General features: G+C 34.1%; 1 protein-coding gene across 1 annotated transcript in view; it reads right to left on the reverse strand.

The window, feature by feature from the left end:
• Positions 1-7,951: 7,951 nt before the first annotated feature.
• Positions 7,952-19,683, reverse strand: part of Emc2 (ER membrane protein complex subunit 2) — a 30,768-nt gene continuing 19,036 nt past the window's right edge. Inside the window, exons 9-11 of the mRNA XM_048358840.1 lie at positions 19,549-19,659; positions 17,510-17,614; positions 7,952-8,359 (exon numbers count right to left, since the gene is read on the reverse strand). Coding sequence (XP_048214797.1) covers positions 8,273-8,359; positions 17,510-17,614; positions 19,549-19,659 — 303 coding nt within the window. The 3' untranslated portion in view covers positions 7,952-8,272. The remainder of the gene's footprint in view (positions 8,360-17,509; positions 17,615-19,548; positions 19,660-19,683) is intronic.

A 19,683-nucleotide genomic window follows, 5' to 3' on the forward strand; every position in this document is an offset into this window, starting at 1 on the left:
TGGACTCAGGGCCTGAGCACTGTCCCTGGCTTCTTCCCTCTCAAGGCTAGCACTCTGCCACTTGAGCCACAGCGCCGCTTCTGGCCGTTTTCTGTATATGTGGTGCTGGGGAATCGAACCTAGGGCCTCGTGTATCCGAGGCAGGCACTCTTGCCACTAGGCTATATCCCCAGCCCCTGGTTTTTAAGTATTGCTGTTGCATTGGATCATCTTTTATCCTTTGCCTCTTCACCTTGATGTTCCTCTTCCCTTCCCTAGTTCCAAAAAACATATATACAATACACAATACCCAGGGTACCAAAATCAGTTACAGTGGCATCAGGGGTAAACCGATGGGGAAGGAAGACAAAAGAAAAAAGCATATATTCTATGATGAGAACCTTAAAAACCTGAAAAAGGAAATTAAAGCAGAACTAAGGAAATGGAAAAAATCTCCCATGCTCCTGAATTGGGAGGATTAACATCATGAAAATGGCAATACTACCAAAGGCTATCTACAAATTCAATGCAATATCCATCAATGTTCCAAAATCATTCTTTAATGAAATAGAGGAAGCAATCCAAGAATTTATATGGAACAATAAACAACCCCAAACAGCTTTTTTGATAGTTAATGGGAGATAATCTCACAGACTTCCTTGGCTGGGCTGGATGTGAATCATGGTCCTCAGATTTTAGCCACCTGAGTAGCTACGATTGCAGATGTGAGCAACCAATGTGTAGATAGCAGGCTAATGCTTAAGATAATTTTGTTTGGCTTATGAATGATGTTATAAATATCCAAATTACTTTTAGTGGAACTTTTAGGTGCGTTTACAAGACTGGCAAAAACACATTATATTTAAATTTGATTTTAATGAGCATAGTTATTTTTATTTTGTTGTAAGCATAAAAAAGGCAGAAGTTTCAAAATTTAGATTTTCACGTAATTTTCATAAATGAAAGCATAGTGGTATAATCATGATGATGATATTTCTTTGACACAAAATGAAAAATAAATATTCTATAGAGATTAATCTCCCATATTAAAATTTTATTTTAAAACTGTCATGTCAACTGACAAAGCATCATATTTACTATCTATCTTTTGGGTTTTCACGTTACTATAAAAGCCTGTTATCCAGCAAATGTAGTCATTTATATGTTGACTTCCTAGGAACAAGACTGCAGACGCATTTGGTGTTCATGGAATATATGGGTGCAAGTAACAAGAAGCTGCTGCTTCATTTCCAAGAAGTCAAGTTTAATTTGCTTTCTTCCCCTCCCACCCTATTTAACTGGCTGAAACACAAATTCCACTGCAAATGCAACAACCAGCAAACACAGATGCCATCATAAACATCGAACTCTGCCAAGAAGGAAACCCTGCATTGACAAATAACAGAACTATCCATAGCAACTAGATGATATTCTGGGTAGCTATTTGAAGCCAATATTTAAAGCTATATTATAAGTAACATGTATGCATCCTTTATAACTGAAAATAAATGAGTTTGGATTTTTAAAAAACACTGATATTTGCAGTGACTCAAATTTTTGTCTTTTTTGGTTTCCTTAGTGAGTTTGGAAATTTCATAAATCTTTCATTGTAAACTTCTGCATTGTTGTAGCTTTCAGCAGAGAGATCCTACTGAGCTTTAAATGAAATTTGCCACAGTCAATTCAACTCAAAGACAACTATACCAAAAACTTTGAAACTTTGCTATTCAAATTCATAATCTCCTAACCTAATTTGAGTATTAAACTTCAGCTGTTCTTTTGATATTCCTTGTGGATACCAGTTGACACAGATACAAGATATGAAATTAACAAATATTCATAATCATTCATCATGGGATCAGTACATACTAGATGCTAGGGAAAGGAAATTGAAGACAAAATACCTACTTCCCAGAAATTTTTCCTCTAGCTTGTGGAAATCACTAATACAGGACACTACTAAATGAAAGCAATATTCATTTCACTAACCAGTCTGGTCTCTTGCTGACCCCCCTAATGAACATCATTTCTCCTCAATTAATACAAAATCTCAACATCCTGAAGTAAAACTTCCAAGTATTAAATATTACACATTAATAGACAAAGCAAGAATAGAAAATGATCATGAAAAGTAGATTAATGTTGAGGCACTTAACCTCTGTAAACAGCTTTTTTTTTATTTCAAATCCAAAAAAATGGTTTGATTTTTTTTGCTTTTATATCAACTTTATTCATAGAACCAACCTGTGTGAGTTAACAAGCCCCCACATTCCCAACTGTTGTAGGAATTATATTCCTCCTTACTCCTCCTTACTTCCTCCTCCTCCAAAATCTCATATTCAGCAGCAAGTTCTGGGTTTTAAAAGAGGATTTACTGTTTGTTACCTGTCTGTACGGTTTTGTTACAAACTAAATAAGACATGCATACAAGCGCTCAATATTGGTGTTTTCATGAAATCGTTCCCTATCCCAATCACTATGACATAACTATGTTTTAAACACTGCTTAGGTGAAGATGCCTAGAGAGGCGGAAGTACATTTTCTTAAGAAAGACATACAAGTCTATGGATAAATTTTAAAACAATTCTCAAGAGTATTTGATTGTTGTTCTAAGATAAATGCATGAGTCTTGCCTATCTCACAGGAATTAGACTCAATAGAAGATTCTTTTCATTTGCATTTTATAATTTGGAAAGCATTTCCTCTTGGTATGTATGCAAATCTGGTCTTTGTATGTAAATCTCTAACACCAAGAGTTACTTAATAGCTATGCAGATCCTTAAAAATCCATCAAACACACCAAGGTTACTGAAACTGTTTGAGAGTATATTTGTGTTTGCTTAAAATCTTTCTATAAATATTTTAATTAATTGACAATCACATATGATTATGTTATTGCATCAGACTTTAAAAATTATACTTCCTGAACTTGACTGGTTACCTATCACAAGTGTACACATTAGGTAAATTGCTTAATTTAGGACAATTAACAAAAACTGTCTATCTTATCCATATGTAGCAATCTTAAGGAAGCTGCATGTAAAAACCAAGTGCGTACATATAACAAAATTCTACAAATATTCTGATATTTAGCATGCTTTTAACAAATCCTGCTTTCTTTTGTAGTTTAACAATTCATCCTGCTGGAAAATGAACTCCAAGAGATGAAAACAGGAGGATTTTGTTGTTGTTGTTATGTTTAATGTACTAGGTGAATTTCCTTTGGAATATCCCCAGTGGTACACTGGATATTGTATATATGTTTATATGAACTAGGGAAGAGAAAGAAAAATGAGGGAAGGTGTAACAAATAAGACAAGAAATGTACTCACTACCTTGTTACATAACTGTACCCCCTCTGTAATCACCTTGTCAATAAAATTTAATTTAAAAAATTCATCCTGCTGGGACTTTTTATAATTTAAGAATTTAAAACTCTAGATGGCGTACTTCTACAAGCTTGTCAGAAAAATATACAAAAACAGCAAGCTTTATATTATTTCTAAGCAATGACTTCAAATGATCACATGAAAATTATTTTCCTTGAGACTAATAGAAAATTAATTATAAATTGAAAACTCTTAACTTCAATCTACACAAAACACTCCGAGTCTTTGTAGAATGGTCAATATTTTCTTGAGGGATATTAGAAAATGTAAAATGACATGTTCAGCAGTATCCAGCTCAAAATAAATATAAATATTACCAGATCCTATTATCCTTAATACCTTTAATGTTCATATATTTAAAGATTCCATCTCTTTCTAATGTCTATGAAATTACTTTTGCGCAGGTATAGGAGCCATTTTCAAATGTACATTATACATTGCCCTTTCTATTCCAAAACTACTATGCATAATATGAAGATTAAAATGCCATATCTAACCAGGTATCAGTAGCTCAAGACTGTAATCTAGCTACTTACAAGCCTAAGGATAACAGTTCAAAGACAGCCTAGGCAAGAAAGCTTGTGAAATTCTTATCTCCAATTAAGGACAGAAAGAAAAGAAAAATTTTAAAAAGGAAAAAAAGACAGAAGGGGAGCTGTGGCTAAAGTAGTAAAGTACAAGCCTTGAGCACAAAAGCTTAAGCACACACACAGTTAATAATAATAATAATAATGTAAACAAACCTTCCAGATAATCAGCAGACACACTGACCACAACAACAGGGATTGTTTCTCCGTACTGCTTTGACTCCTAGTTAGATCCTGGTCTATTTCCCAGCTGCTATTGCTTTTCTTAAATCATGTATATGGTGAGTGCTTTATGGAATTCATTTACTGAGATAGTCTTATATGCAGTATTTCTTCTGTTGTTTAATTTTGGAACCACATCGCTTTGATTCCCCTCACAAGAACTACAGCAATATTTATTCCAGGAGTTTATTGTCATTGAGGAATTACCAACCAATGGAGCTGTGTTAACTCGGATCCTCTCTCACCTACTGATTATGACAGGTGGACTAGTGCAGTGAAATTAGATCCCAAATCAGTTGTCATTTAAGTGCACTTCTTGAAACCCCTAGCTATTAGTTACCACTCTGGAGACCTTTCATTTTACTTTAAATAGGTGATGTTGACAGCACATATTGTTGCCTAGGGTTTTCGAAAGATGTGATACCTTTACACAGAATTCTTACCCATGTCTTCGTGTAATATTTGAGTTGCTTTAAAAGGAACTGAAATCACAGTAAAGGAAAATCTTTGTACTATAGCTCTCAAATTAGTTGGATAAAAACCCAGATTTCTTCAAATTTCTGCCTAATCCATTCACTATTAAAATGTTTCATCAATACTTAGACTTTGGAAGATAGATATTATCCCAACACAATTTCTTTTTTTTTTTTGGGGGGGGGGGGCAGTCCTGGGCCTTGGACTCAGGGCCTGAGCACCATCCCTGGCTTCTTCCCGCTCAAGGCTAGCACTCTGTCACCTGAGCCACAGCGCCCCTTCTGGCCGTTTTCCATACATGTGGTGCTGGGGAATCGAACCAAGAGCTTCATGTGTAGGAGGTAAGCACTCTTGCCACTAGGCCATATTCCCAGCCCCCAACACAATTTCTTCATTTGCTTATGTGTCCTTGTCAAAAATTAGTGTTCTGTACTGTTATTTTTTTCCTGGACATTTTATTCCATTTTATTGACCTATGTACCTATTATTCTGCCAAACACTATCCAGGAGTATGATTCCTCCATCTTCATTCCAATTCCAAATTTCTTAGGCCGTTCTAGTTCTTTTTCATGTATTTTAGGACTCACCTGTGTAGCTACAAATCATCCTGTTATTTTGAGAGAATTGTATTAAAATTATGTAACTTTAGGGCAAGTGATATTTGATAGTATTTTGTTTTTAACCTATAGACATTGTGTGATTCTCCTCTTTTCTTTCACTAGCATTTGTGGTTTCAACAATTAGCTCATTTTGTTAAATTCATAGGTCACAATATATTATTGAGATTACAAATGACAATATAAGTGATAACTGCCTCAAAATATTACAAACTGTAAGATTCCATTTAAATAAAACAACACAGACAACAGATCAATAGGTGATAAGCAGGTTTAGATCAAGGCATTAACTATTATGGGGTAGAAAGAGGGGAGTTATTGTGGTGAAATTCTTATATAATAAATCTACACACAAGAACACTTCATAAACAGAAAACAAAGCATGTAAAGTAGTTAAATATAAATAAACTCTACAGATGAGTTACTGTTGTTATTGCAATAGCAATTTCCTGTTATGATAATGTACTATGATTATATAAGGTATTATAATAGGGAAAGCCATATAATAGATTGCTCTAGGTTCAAAACTTCCTATAAATCTTAAAGTGCTCTAAATTATAACGTTACCTTAAAAAATCACAGTTTAACAAAAGAATACTAAGAAACTGGAATATGAGTTACCAGTGGGTGTGCAGGGAGAGAGATACAGGGGAAAGAGGAAAGGAGGGAATGGGCAAAATGTCCTAATATTCAATCTACTTAAGTGAAAATGAAATCTAGTAATTTGAGGGGATGGGGACTGATGAGATGGGGAACTTTAAGAGGGGCAACATTGATTAAAAGTCTTTGTACATCTAAACTGGCATGTTGAATTACCATAAAAAAACAAGCGTATCCCCCTCAAACAAATTAAAGTAGGCCAAAATAAATGTAAAAATGTACATGACAGAGGGGACTGAGCTTATTATTCTGGAAGAACAGGAAAGACTTTGTTCTCTATGGAAGTTAGGGGAACAAGTTTGTGGAAGTAATGAATATATATTTTGGAGTAATGCAATTAACCCATAACAAGAGTTTGCCTGCCGAAAGAGAAGAGAGGGGAAATAGAGCATGTGTGAAGTCCAATGTGAAACAGGATGGAAATAATTCTAGGTTATTTTGAAATAGTTCTCATAGTCACTAAACATTTAAGCTTAAATTCAGTTTGTTACAATAACATTATTCAATTAATATTATTCATTGAAATAATTTATAATTAATGTCAATGAAGTCAAAATAAATAACAATTGTTTGATGTCAGAAAAATCTAAATTCTAATCCCTCTTCTGCTAAGAAATGATTTTTATTGACTTTGAATATATTTGAATATATTTTCACTTGGTCATCCTAGACTGGGAAAACATATCACATGACACATGCATCAGATACCAAAAAGAGCCAACGACTTGTGAAACTCTGACACCCTGGTACCTGCTGTCAAAGAAGTTTCCTTTCTCTAGGCCTCAGCCTCCTTTATCAACATGGAATTAACTTAAATCATGTCCCAAGTCCTTTCTGAAACCTTAGTTTTGTGAAATGAAGCACTAAGTTTCTCTGAAAGTGAGCTTTGACTTTAGAAGAAAAGATATTTTTAAGATTTTTAAAAAGTTGAATTACACTATCCTATTCCCATTTTTTCAACTCTTTTGTTCCAAATTAATATTGCTTTTATAATTGAAGAAAGGTATGAAATTACAACTTGTTGACCTCTTATTTTAGAATGCTAGCTGATGAGCTACACTATTCTGTTGTTATATGTAACTGTTTATTTAAACAATAAAATTCTGAAGTACACATGAGCTTTGCATGTTAGTAAGAAAAACCTTAATGGTAACCACGCTAATCAGAAACATACATAGCTAATGAAACAGGAACCCCAAATAAGGTGTCTTAAATAGCCATTTTTCTCATGTAGTAATAAATGCAAAATTTGTCAACTGCTCATGTGGTTTCAGGTGATCCACAATGCCATCGAGGGACCAGATGCTCCCTAATTCTTTAGTACCCCCAGACTTTGTAAACTGCTACTGAAAATAAGGTTAAATTTAAATTATACCTATCCTATTTGTCTTCAATGAACAATTGCTTACTTTTAAAAACTTTTGTGTCTAAATAAAATGTTTAAGTTCCAAAGTCTTTCCTGTCCTACTGAAACATACAAGATATTGTTGATGGAAGGATATTTACAAAAAGAATATGAAATAGTCATTCTCAGGAGGTGATATGAGAACTGAGATAATTCCTTCTAAAAGTAGTTTAGATTTTTACAAAAGACAAGTAATAATGTTGGCCAGTCAACAATCACTGTCCTCGGTAATCCCTAAATATCTTTTATGTAATTTTACAGTGAAAGGCTCACTAAATATAACTCGTACAAAGGTCAATAGGTGTTGGACATACATAAATATTAAAAGCATTTAAAGGTAAAAGTCCTTTTGGGAAAAGAAAAAAATTACAGATATGGTGAATAACATACTTCAAGATAAGACCGATCAGAATAAAAGGACATACACAATTCAAACAGCTTACTAAATTGCAGAACAAAATCCAACTTGACACTACTAACAAAGTAAAAACAATTTGTTTGGACAAGTTAGGAGTACTGTGTTTTTCTATTACCAATGGGAAGATGCTAACTAGAAACTGAATTCTAAAGCAATATGGTTATTATGAGTATAGCAAAAAAGAAGCTAGAATCTGTATATGCAAGTTTAATAAATCATCATACTTTATTTAACAAGTTTATTTCTACATCATATTCTGATTTAAAAGCAGTTATAATATATGTGATATGAAGAGAATGTTGTACAATCAATAGGTCTTAAATCTTTTTTCAATGGATTTTCTCCATCTTCCTGCTTAGTAGTAAAAGGCATTTTTAGGTTTATATAAACACATTCTTTACGACCACTTTCTTCACAGAAAATTAGAATATAAATAGCAATGGGCATTTAGTAAATAAGTCACAGGCCAATCAGTTCAATTGTGCAGTTGTAGAATCCAACGTCAAAGAGTTTCTGAAACTTTAAGACTGGGTGATCTGCAATGTTTCCAACATGTCTTCAACTGCCTTAAGAGAGTATTTGGTTTCCTTCTTACTTCGACCTGCAAACTAATTACACATACCAAAAAACAAAGAAAGGAAAAAAAAAGAAAGAAGAAAACCCAGAGCTCAATTAGGTTTTGTTTCAGAGGTTGGTTCATAAACATCACAATCTTTCCTTCATATTGCTAATGCAACTTAACACTTTCTATTTTACCACTAGCATGAAATAAGTTCTTCAACAGATATTTCATTAAAATTTTTATCTTCAGGTGAAGTATAACTATTTCACTGCATATTTGGTCAGTTTAAGTAATAAGTACTGGCAACATCATAGACTTGATTTAAAAATTCAGTCCAGAAAAAAACTTATGAAATAAAGTGTAATTTGTAATGAAATTAAATACATATTTATGTAAGACTGTGGTCCATTTCTGTTTATCTCCATTCTGAACAGATTTTTACAATTTCAAAAAGGCCCAATATGAAGGAAAGCATTTTTTATTAAGCACTTCTGAGTTTCAAGAAACCTCAAAAATTACCTAAAGTAGGTTATTAACTTTCCAGAGTTACTAGTTGACTAAATGTTATCTTTGAGGGACAAAAAGTTGTTGGGTTAAGACTTTATGCTACAAATTAAAATGACATACTGATATTTTAAAAATACACACAAGTTTTCACGAGCAGTAAAATTTACTTTGTAAACTAAAATGGGGTTGGATTTTATAATAAAAACAAAAAATAGTACAGAAATTATTATGTATATTTAAAAGTAAATTCATGGTACATTAATTTCAATATAACACACATAATTTATATTTATTGTTGAATAACCCATGCTGACTTCAAAATGAATTATCTAACTGAGCTGACAATCCTTATTATTTATCAGTCTGATTTAGCACAACAGATTTACCAGATAAGTGTTTTGTGTGTGGAACCTATTTTCTCATGATAAAGTACTGTTTAAAATGTGATAATAGAAATGCCTAGTATTTTCCAGTTATCGTATTTTCAAGTGACTGAATGTTTCTTCAAATAGCAATGCTTTTAAAGCAGTATTCAGTCCTTGATTTATGAAGTGTTTCTTCTCTTTTGTAATTAAGCTAATTTGACAAACTTCTCATGACCTGTTCAGACAGATTAAGTGATCAAGAATAGGTAACATCATAGAACCCATAGGCTTCAGGAACTGGTAACCTGCCTGTGACCTTCTGCCTACTGCTTAACATAATTCAACTACTTCCTAAGACATTTGCTTCTTCTTTATTTGATAAGAGTAAATAAAAGGAAAATGACAAGAAAAGGAAAAAGCTTACAAAAATCAAGTTCGTATTGCTTGTTGTAAGGCATCACTACTAAAGGATACATAAGGGCTGAAAATACAACCATAATTATAATATGGTCACAGTATCATATTTAAAACTTGTTTTGTTTTTTCCTAATTTCACTTGGCAAATAAAGGGCATGGGACATGGTTATTACCTCTATTCTCCAATTGATTAGCAAATCCTTGTGAAGGATTTTATTTACCATTGCCTAAAAATGTAAACAGTAATGGTTCTAATCACGTATTTTCAGGGCTAATTTTGTAAACAAATAAAAAAGGGAGGGAGGGAGGGAGGGAGGGAGGGAGGGAGGGAGGGAGGGAGGGAGGGAGGGAGGGAGGGAGGGAGGGAGGGAGGGAAGAAGGAGAAGGGAAGAAAGGAAGGAAGGAGAGAGAAAGAAAGAAAAGAAAAAACGTTGATGGCTTGGAGGAGAACACGGAAAAATCACAAGAACAAATTTGGAGATTCATGGTTCGTCCATTGCAATAACTGGTTTACATTGAGCTAAACTTTACATTTACACAAGTTGTGGAAAATAAGATGGGTAACAAAGTAGTAGAATAAATGGAATGAAAAAGTAGATGGATAAATCCCCAAAACATTATTGTTGAGTTAAAGAAGCCAGATGCCAAAGAGTACTAACCTATACACTCTGATTTCAATACAGTTCTCATTTAGGCAACAAAATTGGGATAATAAAAATCAAATTAATATTTGTTCGCTGTAGTTGTGGCTTTGAAACACATAGACTCACAGCCTATTCTGTTTGGAATCCTATTATAGATCTAGGCTACCCCAAAGTGCAATTGAGGCACAGTCTATCTAATATTTGCAAACATTTTGCCTTAGGATATACTAATGGAATTAACCGTCACTATATTATCTAAAATAAATACATAAAGGTGACTCAATGGTAAGATTAAAAGGGAACTCAATTTTTTTTAATTTTCTCTAACTAGGAGTGGAAAAACAAAGAGATAACACACACAAAAAAACAAACACAACACAACAGAAAGCAAGCCTACAAATGATATCTTAAAAAAAAAGCCTGGTTTACAAGCAATTTTCCAAAACCCCTTTAATGTGGTTATGGCCCCAATAGTAGTACTACCTAAAAAAGATGAACAGCAATGTGGTGAGTACAGGAAGTAACAGAGAAGAACCTACTGTTCTGTAGGAACACCATACCAAAATTATGAACAAACAGTCCCTCAAACAAAAACTAATAATTCTTTGCAGGTAGCCTTCAAAACAGAACCTTCACAGCCTCCTATTCAAAGACGAATGTAAAACACAGAATGCAAATTTGAGATTAAAACTAGTCTAACCACATAATTTCTCAGACCCTATATGACTTACAGGTCTTAGGCCTTAATAAAGCCTCAAATCCTCCCACATTTCTAGTGTACATTATCTTTCAAAAACACAAAACTCTGGGCTGGGAATCTGGCCTAGTGGTAGAATGCTTGCCTTGCATACATGAAGCCCTGGGTTTTTGGTTCTTTATTACCACATATATTGAAAAAGCCCCAAGTGGCCCTGTGGCTCAAGTGGTAGAGTGCAAGCCTTGTGCAAAAAGAAGCCAGGGACAGTGCTCAGGCCCTGAGTTCAAGTCCCATGACAGGCAAAAAAAAAATACCCTCACAAAACTTGAAGACCATGAGGAAATAATACTAGAAAATAAAATGAAATTGAATAGGGCAGACACATTAGGACAAGATAAAGAGATGGTTCAGACAAGGAAGGAAAGGAGGGAACAAAAGAAAAACACAGCTGTTACCACAATCCTTAACATTTAAAACTAAGTGTAATACTTTATAATTCAAGACCTTTATAGGGTAGAATAGAAGACTAGAGTCAGAAAAATCTGAGTCACGTTTAACTGTGACAAAGACTGTATAGGCAAGTTATGATGAGTTTTGTGTAACAAAACAGAAAAAAGGAAAAGTCAAATTGGAAAAGCATCTTTATCCTAATGGTAACTCCTGCCATTCCACAAATAGTCCAGTGATGCCACTGCATTTAAATGTGAAAAACAAGAAAAGGAATATTAATAAAGTTCATTAAAAAAAAACATTAAGTAAGAAAGAATAAAAGACAAAAAAAAGAAAAAAGTTGTACAGGAACTGGAAGACAGAAGGAAATTGACACAGTTAGAATCCTGAAAGGAAGAACTTCAACAGGAAAAAAAGTATTTATAATTGAGATTCAAAAAGTATCTTTTCTCAAATAACAGCACTGAATCCAAATGCTAAACAAATGTGCTGTGTCTTTGGGAAAACTAAAGAATATAAAACAAGATATAGCAAGACTATTGGACCCAAAGAAAAACTTCCTTTGGGAAACCAAACAAAACTCTTTTAACTTTAAAGTCCACTCAAAAAGACAAAGAAGGACACTACATATTGATACAAGGAAAAATACAGAATCAAGAAATCACGGTGATAAATGTATACTCACCAAACAAAAGAGGCCCGACATATGTCAAGCAAATTCTCAAAGAATTACAGAGCAAGATAGACGCAAACACAATCATAGTGGGTGACTTTAATACTCCTCTCTCTCCAAGAGACAGATCCAACACCCAGAGGATTAGTAAGGGAGCTGAGGACCTAAATAACACCATTTCCCAAATGGATCTAACAGACCTATATAGAACCTTTCACCCCACAGAGACCCAATACACCTTCTTTTCAGCAGCCCATGGATCATATTCCAAAATAGACCACGTCATAGCCCACACAAAGAACCTCAGCAAATACAAAAGTATTGACGTCATCCCATGTATTATATCTGATCACAGTGGATTAAAGGTAACCCTCAACAACAAAGGATACCACAGAGCCTATACACACTCTTGGAGGCTAAACCCCACGCTGCTATCCAACACTTGGGCCACAGATCAAATTAAAGATGAAATCAACGAATTCATAAGCCACAATGACAAAGAAAACACATCACAAAGAAACCTATGGGACACAGCTAAGGCAGTACTGAGGGGCAAGATCATTGCACTCAGCACCCACATTAAAAGAATGGAAGCAGAGCAGGTGAATACCCTCACGATGAAACTAAAACAACTGGAGAAACAAGAAATGACAGAATCTAAAACGACTAGGAGGGGAGAGATCACAAAGATTAAAGAAGAGATAAATCTGATTGAAAATAGAAAGACCATTCAACAAATAAATAAGACTAAAAGCTGGTTCTTTGAGAAAATAAACAAAATTGACAGACCCCTTGCAAGACTTACAAAAAAAAGAAGAGAAGAGACTCATATTCGTAAAATCAGGGACTCCACAGGAAAAATTACAACAAGTACACACGATATTCAAACAATCATAAGGAGCTATTTCCAAAACCTCTACTCAGCAAAAAACAATAATTCTACAGAAATGGATCAATTCTTAGAGAAGTACAAACTGCCCAAACTGAACCAAGAAGAAATAAATCAGCTAAATAAACCAATAACTTACGGTGAGATACAGGAGGTAATCAAGAACCTCCCTACTAAGAAAAGCCCAGGCCCAGATGGATTCACCAACGAATTCTATAAAACCTTTAGTGAGGAGCTAATTCCAATACTCCTCAAACTCTTCCGCGAAATAGAAATGGAGGGAGAAATCCCAAACTCATTCTACGAAGCTAATATCATACTTATTCCCAAACCAGGCAAAGACCCAACAAAAAAAGAGAACTACAGACCAATATCACTAATGAACACAGATGCAAAGCTCCTCAATAAAATATTAGCTAATAGGATCCAGAAAGTGATCAAGAATATCATACATCATGACCAAGTAGGCTTCATCCCTCAGTCACAAGGATGGTTCAACATCCGTAAATCAATCAACGTAATTCACCACATAAACAGAACTAAAATCAAGAATCACATTGTTATCTCAGTCGATGCCCAAAAAGCCTTTGACAAAATACAACATCCATACCTATTAAAAGCTTTGGAGAGAACAGGAATAGATGGAACATTCCTCAAAACAATAAAAGCCATATACAACAGACCAACTGCTAATATCATATTAAATGGAGAGAAACTTAAGTCATTCCCCCTAAAATCAGGAACAAGACAAGGATGCCCACTCTCCCCACTTCTGTTCAACATAGTGCTGGAATCCCTAGCCATAGCAATAAGGCAAGAGGAGGACATCAAAGGGATCCACATCGGCAAGGAAGAAATCAAGTTATCCCTATTCGCAGACGACATGATCTTGTATCTGAAGGACCCAAAAACCTCAGTACCCAAACTCCTACACCTAATAAACCAATTTGGCAAAGTAGCAGGATACAAAATCAACCCACAAAAGTCAGCAGCTTTTCTGTACACCAGCAATAGACAAACAGAAAAGGAAATTATGGAAACAATTCCATTTACAGTAGCCAAAAAAAGAATAAAGTACCTAGGGATCAACTTAACCAAGGACGTGACGGACCTATTCAATGAAAACTACAAAAATCTAATAAGGGAAATCAAAGAAGACACAAGGAGATGGAAAGACCTCCCATGCTCATGGGTAGGCAGAATCAATATAGTGAAAATGGCCATATTGCCCAAATTGTTATACAAATTCAATGCAATACCTATCAAAATCCCAGCCACATTCTTCACTGAAATAGAGAAACCAATCCATAAATTCATATGGAACAGCAAAAAACCTAGAATAGCCAAAGCAATTCTAGGCAAAAAAAGCAATGCAGGAGGTATCACAATACCTGACTTCAAGATCTACTACAAGGCCATCATAACAAAAACAGCATGGTATTGGTATAAAAACAGATCGGAAGACCAATGGATTAGAACTGAAGACCCAGAAATAAAACCGCACTCTTACAGCCAACTGATATTCGACAAAGGAGCTAAAGATATACAATGGAATAAACATAGCCTCTTCAACTACTGGTGCTGGGAGAACTGGGCAGCCATATGCAGAAAACTCAAAGTAGACCCAAGCCTATCACCATGCACCAAGATCAACTCAAAATGGATCAAGGACCTCAACATCAGACCTGAATCCTTGAAACTACTGAAGGACAGAGTAGGAAAGACACTAGAACTTATAGGCACAGGAAGGAACTTCCTGAATAGAGTCCCAGGGGCACAACAAATAGGAGAAAGACTCGACAAATGGGACTACTACAAATTAAAAAGTTTCTGCACAGCTAAGGACATAGCCACCAAAATAGAAAGACAGCCAACGATATGGGAAAGGATATTTACCAGCACAGCAACAGACAAAGGCCTGATATCGGTCATCTACAGAGAACTCAAAAAACTAAGCCCCTCCAAGCCCAATAAACCTATTAGGAAATGGGCAAAAGAGCTAAAGAGAGACTTCACAAGAGAAGATATAAAAAAGGCAAAGAAACATATGAGGAAATGCTCAACATCCCTGCTAGTAAAGGAAATGCAAATAAAAACAACCCTGAGATACCACCTCACCCCAGTTAGAATGGCCTATACTCTGAACTCTGGAAACAACAAATGCTGGAGGGGCTGTGGGGAAAGAGGAACCCTTCTCCATTGTTGGTGGGAGTGCAAATTAGTACAACCACTTTGGAGAACAGTATGGAGGTTTCTCAAAAAGCTCAATATAGACCTACCCTATGACCCAGCCATACCACTCCTAGGCATCTATCCTAAACAGCAAAATCCAAGATATCAAAAAGGCATTTGTACTACCATGTTTATCGCGGCACAATTCACAATAACTAAAATATGGAAACAACCCAGATGCCCCTCCACAGACGAATGGATCCAAAAAATATGGTACTTATACACAATGGAATACTACATAGCGATTAGGAATGGTGAAATATTGTTATTTGCAGGGAAATGGTCGGAACTCGAACAAATAATGTTGAGTGAGACAAGCCTAGAACACAGAAAACAAAGGGGCATGATCTCCCTGATATATGACTGTTAACAAAGGGAGACGGAGAGACAGTAGAGACCAAGTCTGTGAATACTGTATATGTTCTTGATACATTGTATATTGCATATATGTCAACCTGACCTAGACAAGGGATAGAAAAACAGGTTGTAAGATATCATAAGAAATGTACACACTGCCCTACTATGTAACTGCACCCTCTTTGCACAACACCTTGTAAAAAAATTTATGTCCAATTAATAAAAAAAAAAAAAAAAGAAAAGCAGTAGCTTAATAAATTAAGTACTTCCTGGTTAAAAAAAAAAAACTCTTTTAAGTCATTTAAGAAAGAAATTGTGGGTGACATTGAGTTTCTTGACAGCAATATTTTATCCTAAAAATAATATAACAATATGTTTCAGAAATATAGGTAAAGAATGTTTAAGCAAAAAGAGTAAATGCTTTATATAAAGGCTTATTTTATAAACATACAAGATGTATGTATGGTTCATAATTTCTCAGGAGAAAATTTCCTGCTAAAAATTTCCTGGAAATTCTCCTAAAGAATATTCTCAAAGAAAACTAAGAAATAAACAAACGTTTATTAAATTAATTGATTTAAAATTTTAACTTAATTAAAATTTAAATTCAATTAATGTAAGAGCTCTAAACTGATGTAACATAAATTTAGGCTTTGCTTTCCTGCATTTTTTAAGTTCTTGAGAAATCTCTCACTGAAGTTAATTCACATACCTTAAACTTTTTCTAAATAAGCTGTGTTTTGTTGTTGTTTTTTGTTTTCTTTTTTAAGTTTTGCTAGTTCTGGGGTGTGAACTCAGGACCAGGGCACTGTCCCTGAGCCTCTCTGTGACTAACACTGTATTACTTGAGCCACAGCACCACTTCTGGTATATTCTGAGTAATTTATTTGAGATAAAAGTCTCGCTGACTTTCCTGCCCAGGCTGCCTTCGAATTGTGATCCTCAAATCTCAGCCTCCTATGATTAAAAAAGTGACCCATTGGTGACTGGCTATATGTTGTGTATTTTATACTTTCTGATGATTTACAACTCTTTGTATTTGCCAAATGTAGGGTCATTGAGATTTCTAAGACTATGTGAAAATAATACTAAGAAATTACATTTAGAGAAAAAAAGTCATAAAACTAAAAATTAAATTTACATGATTAAAACACACTTGATAAAGGCCCAGAAGTACAAAAGTTCTATTTGCCTTTGAGTTTTGTAGAAACACAATGGTAAGAAAATTATCTTAAAACCTACATGGTAAGATATTTTTCTTTGTTACTGTTTTTATTTTCTTTACTTTCTTTCTTGTGTGTTCACTTATCTGTCTTTGGAAGGATAAAGCCCCCTTTAGAAAGAGTTCAGAAAGAGTGGGACAAAGAGTGAACAAATGCAGCAAAGTTCCTCACTAGACACAATGTTGAAAATGAACTATACAACTCTTGATGGGGACAGGAGGGAAAAACTGTGAGAAAGCAAGAGAAGGAGTGACACTGTTCAAAACGAAATGTACTCATTATCTGACTTAGGTAACTGTAACCTCTCAGAACATCACCTTTACAATAAGCATGTGCAAATACACATATTAATATAGATGTACATATCTATACATACACATATATATGTATACTAAAAAGACAAAAACAATCCAGAGAAATCAACTTAATAATACTTTGTATCATTGGATATGTTTAATTTCCTGAAAGTGTAACATTTAAACTAGATGCATTACTCAAATAGTTGAATGTTTTCCCCATAACTTTGGAAGGTCCTAAATTTAATCTTCAATACTGAAAAAAAACAAAAAACACCAAAAAAAAAAAAACCAAACAAACCCTCAACTAAAGAGAAAATACACCATTTAAACTCAGCTGTTTCTTTAAAAAAAATTGTGTAGAAAAATAATTACTAAAATAGCATTAACAAAATTGTAATAAATATAGTAATAGCAAAAAAAAAAGGGAAATTATCAATACAAACCTGGTAAGCTCTGTTTATCTGACTAGCAGCCCAACTAGCATATTTCATGTTGTCCTTTTTCATTTTTGCACTTGCTTTTGGATTTGAAGCAATATGACTTGCAGACTAAAAACAGAAAAATAAATCATCAAAAACAAAATTCCTTTTTTTCCAATCAAGATAACAAAAAACATGCAAGGGTCACAACTGCAACGAGTAGTTAACACAAAATTTGAAAATACTATATAACGATTTTTAAAGTAAATAAACTTGAATAAAATCAGTGTTAAAATGAAATTGTTTTAAAATACATCATACTGCAAAATAACAAGAAAAACTAAATGCTTTTTAAATAATATCTGTAATTTAATTATGCATTTACCACACATACTTAAGGTGAGATCCCTAGACAGTTAAAAAAAGTACAAAAACATTTTATAAGTCAAAAGAACATTTTATCATTAGAACATTATTAGTTTTTTTCATTTTTCTTGATTATATAAACTCTAAAATCAGTCAGAACCTGAAAAATAATTTAGTCCAACTTTATACACTGAAAAATAATTTAGTCCAACTGTATACACTACAGGTTAAAAAAAAAAGTCTAATAGAAGTAATCAGACTTGGGTCTGAAATAAAATAATTATCTATAATCCTTTTTTCATCATTTTCAAAGCTTTCAAACTGTGTTCTACAGAACTTACTAGTGATTATAATTTGAACCTCCATCTCCTTTTTAAAAATGCAACTGAGGGATTCTTATTTATATAATAATCTATAAAACGCAAAATCATAGGCAAGATTTAAAATTTATGTTTATACTTCTGAGGAGACTACAGTAAAAGTTTTGTCCTATTCTTGGACACACTGTATTTTTAACAATCTGTCCATGTGTTTTAAAAAGAAGTTTAGCCTTTGTTTTCACACCTCATCTAGGATTTACGTTTTTTTCTTTAACACGTTTCTCCTGTCACTGCAGTATCTGTAAGCCAGTACAAAATTTTTTATACATAAAAACAATTAAGATCACCTTTTCGGTATGAATTTCAGTAAATCTAGTGGTTAAAAAAAGATTTAGCACCAAATGCCAGTAATGAAATCTGAGCAGCTAGGTCCAATGTCGTGTAAATTAATTGATTCTATGTCTCAGTTTTACCATCTGCGAAATGGTACAAGTGACACTGAAATAGTTGATGTGAGGTCTTAGTGATTTAGAAATAAGAGTATTGTAATGCATATTTGTAATCCCATCAATGTCCAACCCAGGCAAAATTTCACACATTTTGTAAAAATCAAAGTAGAAGAGCAAAAAAAAATTGGCAACATGGCTTAAGTAGAAGAGTGCTTGCTTAATTAAGATAGGGTGAGGCCCTGATTTCAATCCTCAGTACCATCCATATTTGTATAAGTAGAAAGCTGGGACTTAGCTCAATGGAAAAGTACATGCTTAGCAAGTGTGACGTTCTAGTTTCAATTCCCAGTACCAAAAAATGAAAGACAAAAAAATAAAATAAAACAAAGAAAGTAGGGGCTGGGAATATCCTCGTATACATGAAGCCCTGGGTTTGATTCCTCAGAACCACCTATATATAGAAAAGGCCAGAAGTGGCACTGTGGCTCAAGTGGCAGAGTGCTAGCCTTGAGCAAAAAGAAGCCAGGGACAGAGCTCAAGCCCTGAGTTCAAGCCCCAGGACTGGAAACAACAACAACAAAGAAAGTAGGATAAATAACAATGCCAGTCACATGTCACAAAAGGTGCTATATATATATATATATATATGCTATTACTGGTAATAATTTATTGAGGTATCATTTGAATCTGTTTAACGAAGAGATAGTGTTATCTATACTGTCCATCCAAGTCACTGCAATTGGTTCCGGTAGAATCCAGGAATATTTTCTTGAAATTCCTTTGAAACATATTCTAACTATATCCCTTTCTAAAACTATGCTAATCAACAAAACATAAAAACTAGCAAAGAATGATTGGTGGGGGTGTAAATATGGATTTTAAGTGACAAGTTCTGTAAAAGTAACATTAAGCACACATTTCAACTTACCATGTAGAGCCCAAACAATGCTCTCATATTTCTGTTGTTCAATTTCAATGCTTGTGCAAAATACTTCCTTGAAAGTTCAAGATTTTCAAGTCCACCCTGGGTATACTTGACCTGTTAAAAGTTGCAGAGCACTGA

The sequence above is a fragment of the Perognathus longimembris genome, chromosome 12 (assembly GCF_023159225.1).
Source record: "Perognathus longimembris pacificus isolate PPM17 chromosome 12, ASM2315922v1, whole genome shotgun sequence".
NCBI classification, from domain to species: domain Eukaryota; kingdom Metazoa; phylum Chordata; class Mammalia; order Rodentia; family Heteromyidae; genus Perognathus; species Perognathus longimembris.